This window comes from Atta colombica, unplaced genomic scaffold (genome assembly GCF_001594045.1).
Source record: "Atta colombica isolate Treedump-2 unplaced genomic scaffold, Acol1.0 scaffold187, whole genome shotgun sequence".
Classification (NCBI taxonomy): Eukaryota; Metazoa; Arthropoda; class Insecta; order Hymenoptera; family Formicidae; genus Atta; species Atta colombica.
This window is the reverse complement of record NW_017259279.1, coordinates 2996435-3001175: the sequence shown is the minus strand read 5'-3', so window position 1 is coordinate 3001175 and position 4741 is coordinate 2996435. Positions and strand designations below refer to the sequence as shown.

At 33.0% G+C, this 4741-nt stretch overlaps 1 protein-coding gene across 1 annotated transcript in view; it reads right to left on the bottom strand.

Moving 5' to 3' along the window:
• Window positions 1-4741, bottom strand: part of LOC108686531 (glutamate receptor ionotropic, NMDA 2B) — a 90088-nt gene that overhangs the window by 1648 nt on the left and 83699 nt on the right. The window contains exons 15-17 of the mRNA XM_018191884.1: window positions 4181-4374; window positions 1812-1928; window positions 506-607 (exon numbers count right to left, since the gene is read on the bottom strand). Of these exons, the coding sequence (XP_018047373.1) occupies window positions 506-607; window positions 1812-1928; window positions 4181-4374 (413 nt within the window). The remainder of the gene's footprint in view (window positions 1-505; window positions 608-1811; window positions 1929-4180; window positions 4375-4741) is intronic.

Below are 4741 nucleotides of genomic sequence, written 5' to 3'. Positions count from 1 at the left end.
AAAAAAAACGGCGGAAGCAAAGTTGTACACCTAATATTATTATAATATTATAATATATCATAATATTATATTGTAACATGTTAATTCGGATATTAATATGAAACGTTAATGAACACATTCCGTTATATTACATTAATGTAACAGAATTATGTTATAACTTACAGAATAATGTTATTTAGATACAAATACAGGTTATTTAAAAATAAATAAGAATCATATACTTCCAACAATTATAATTTATATAAATACACAAATACGAATTTTGAAGTTTGCTAGATTTTATACATATATATAATCTAGTTTACATCATTTAATAAAATAAAATTAATAATAATTATCTGTATTCAAGCGACAATTTCATAATAATAATAATTAAAAGACACAGTTAAAGAAATTTATTTTGTGAAATTTCTCATACAATATATTTTATTTAAGATAAATAATAATGTTGCATTTTAACAATTAGTACTCTCCGATCCAACGCCGCATAATTCCTCGTCTTTACCTGTAAATCTCCGTCGGTAGGAACGTTTCTGCATATTCCGTACTGACCACATGGTTTCTACTCATGTCCCTCGGACGGGCAACCTCGACGGCATCGATATATCTGAATATAAATGATCGGGGATTATGTTATCGCCATCGTAACACTATGGAAGTTGCCTCCTACACGTAAACTTTATCATGCTGTCCGTCTTTCTCATCTTCGCCCCTGGTCACGACACTTTCTCAATATTCCCACACCCCGAATTAATTTTCGCTCCGCGTTGTCTCGCTGTCGCCGTCGGACATTATAGGTAATTAATCGATTAACCATTGCAAACTACCATGGGTAATTACCTATAATGTACACACTGTTGGCACCGATACGCCTAAATTATCTAGCTATTTCCTTCTGGAATTTGCATGCCATGCTCTCGAGCACATTAAAGTAAAAAAAAAAAAGATATCCGTGATAATAAAAACGACACGAAAGTGTATGAGCGAGAAATATTTATGTATGCGTAACTTATGCAAACTACCAATCTACAGAAAACTGAGAGAAGCGAAAAGCAACTCTACCCCTAATGTCTACATCCCTCTTATTCTACTTATTGATCTCTCTAAACGAAGCGCCCGCCGTCGTCGATCCGCGTGATGCTCGGCGTCTCTTTCTCTCTTCTTTCGCCGCACATTTTTTTTTCATTACAGAAAAGTGAAGTTAAGGGGAATGGAGGTCGCGCGAGTTTACGAAACAACAGAGCCTCGCGGGATCGCGCGAGTCGTGGCAAAATTTTTTGATCGGTGGAACGATCTTTTGCTACACCATGTGAGATCGATTACAGTGACGTAGGAACTGCTGTTGAATTCAAAGTGTAAGTGCCAATTGTGTCGTGGGATCAGAATGTAATTATGTGAAATAGTTTCAATTTTTTAACGCTCAAAGTGAAAAGGGCTTTTACGAAAGAGATTTGCAACAGCTCTTCTATAATGTTGCATTAACGTCTCGATTATGGCTACATGTTATAGAATAATTCTGATCAATTTTTAAAGTAATTCATAAGCAACTTATGGTAGCTATTTGAATAGCATTAAATGTTTTGGATTGTGTTGATGAAAATGTTGTTGTGTTTAATGTTGTTATTATAATAGATGACAAAGATATAAGATGAAGTATCGCTAGTAGGACTTTCTTCTTCAAGTAATTCGTTACGAAAAATTAAATTATTTCAGTAGAGAGAATTTTATTAAAGAATTAACGAAAGAATATTTTAATGATAGTTCCTGCATCACTGAACGTTCTTACGTGTAGTTTGGCATTGCGGACTTACGAATCGAAGTATGGCGGTAGCGGATGCGGAGCTTCCACCGCCAATGGCTCCGGTTGTGTATGGCGGTCCGAACTTTGGAAGCACCCTCGCCACCAGCCGAGACTTCCGGATTTCCTCCTTTAAAAAAGCTGAGGTGGATATGTGCCAGGCTTCCTTCACACCATCGAACCACCAATTATCGCTTAACATGATCCAAATAAACCATTTCCCGTTCACTCGAAACGATACCCCGGGACACCCCATGTAACACTCCACTCTCGTGGAGGTTTCATTTCTTTTATTTTTCAAACACGAGGATACGGATGGATTCGCTTCTCACGAAACAAGAATAAAATTATCTACACAGTGAGCATATGAGGCCGCAAACGATTAATAGAGAAAAAATCAGGTGCGAGTGCTCATATTAAATTACGATATTAAATTACGTAAGTAAGCATAAAAATATGTACATTATACACACACACACACACACACACACACACACACACACACACACACACACACATGTTACCGAAACTAAATAGAGATGCCAAAGCGAGCGTTTTCAATGGAACTTTTCTTTCCATATTACATTTTTCCTAAGTTACAAAAAATGCAAATTTAATCTTATAATGTTTGAAATAAATATAGAACCCTTATAGAATATATATATATAAATGCAATTTATTAAAATTTCAATAATATCGTTTTTCAAAAATTTATTTTTAAAGACATATATATTCAAATTAAGATTATTTTGAAATACCAAAAAGAATAGAATATTAATATTTTAAAAATATTAAGATTAATACTAAATGCTATTTAATATTGCATTTAATACATTTTAATATACGATTTTTAATATAAAGTAGTAATATTTCGGAGAAAATTGCTACTTTATATTAAATTGCTTGTCAGTAGTAAAGAAAGGAGATGAAGAAAAGAAGAAAACGTGCGTTAGGACTTCTGCGATATTAAAGGATGTCGACACATTGGATGTTCCATCGAAAACGCATGTTTCATTTTATTATAGATAGATGCATGCTATGCGAACAAGATTCCAAGTGACGTTAGAAAGTAGGTTACTACTTAAGCTCGGTCTGGAAATTATTTGAGCTGTGCTACTCGTACAACAATAATTTCCGTAATAAATTAAATTATAACATGAAAATTTGCATAGAGAACCGAGCATAAGTTTGTTCAAGATATTAGAACAAAGACAGGTAAGAATAAATGTGCAACTGCATGCATAGATTTTTATCACGGGTCCACTTCCGCTTTACGAAGTAATTTCCGGGAGAGCAAAGAGAGCGTGAAAAGAAGAGATTGAAGAGAATGAAGAGACTCAAAGAAAGCTTTCTAGAACAAAGATTTCCAGTTTTGGAAATGGAAAACAAGCGACAGCACTCTACGAAAAGTATTTTTCGTGAAAGCGTAACCGTAATCTAGAAAAAAAAATGAAGAATGCGTAATGTTGATCAGTAGATTAAATTTTTCGTTTTCTATCACGAAAACATTTTTTACTTGATTATAAATAATATCAATTAGTCTTTCAATGTCAATGTTACATTCAATTTCACGACGTATTGGTTATTGCTAAGTCATTTTGATATCATTGTTACCAAAATAGGTTTTTAGTAACAAGTATTTTTTATTTTTTTAACCCCTTTAATTTTTTTTACGAACGTTGTATTTTTATTTGAGGTGTAATAGTTAAATTTACAATTTTCAAACATACACTGAAAAAACAAGCCCGTTTAAAATAAACTAATTTAATTTTTGTTGAACATTGTGTTGAAATTGAATAGAATGTTATTGCAATTATATATGATGCAATATTGATTTACTTTTATTTTCATCCTGTGCAACACGCGCTAAAAAAAATTACCATATTTCCAAAAATCTCGTTTACTAAAATAAAAAAATTTTTAATATCAATAACTCCGTATCATTAAATTTTTATTTTCTCGTCGTACACAAGCGATATTTCGATTTAGAAAAACCCGGCATTAAAAGATTAACTTATAAAACTAACTTATAAAAAAAAATACCTCATTTGTCATATAGATTTCTGATGAGAATATCAAAACGATTTATTCTAAAAAATTTGCGAGCTCTCGCTATTTTAGTAGAAAGAAATAAAATCAAACGGAAAATTTATGATCGAATTGCTTATGAGGATATGATTCTTTATCCGATATCAAGCGATCGAGTTTAAAGATAATCGAATAGCATGGCTGATCAGAAGAGCAAGCCTCCGTCTTCGTCAAGCCGTGCGATTCAACTTGATCTGGCTCTTCGCTCGATCGCATTGCAAATACCCGGTGTAGTCGAGTACTTTCGTAGTTTGATACGGAATTAAACGGTATTAGGAGAAGGACGGAGCGTACTTGGTCTGAGTTGGCTTTATTCCGTGGGCCTCAAGATCCTTCTCAAGCTGTCGTATCCTGATCTTAGCCATGTCAAGTTCATGCTTGACCTTCCATAAGTGGGTGTCGCAGATTGGATCCTTGCATCTATGATGCCTTAAGATATCTTGCGCTTCGTACACTGCACCACGAAAAGTCAAAGACTTTCCCACGCTCTTTAAATAAAACATTTTGCATACTATTATCCTCCTTCAAGTTTTCAACGTTAATCGAAATCTATGAAAATAGATATTATCGAATGAAACAAAAATATTTATACAAGAATTTACCGATATATTTGCAAAGAAAATAATGTCAGAATACAATTAGGGCAAAGAATTCGTGTCGTTTTGTCTGTTTATTCCATGTTTCTGTTTCTTAATATGTATTCAGATATTAATCTTTTATTGTATGACGGTTCTATATCTAATATATTTACTTTATCCCATTTAAAATTGTGATTTTTCTCCATATTCATATTCTATCATGATTTGATGGATTATCACCTTTCTGTGTTTTTTTCCCTTTTTTTATTAATGAACT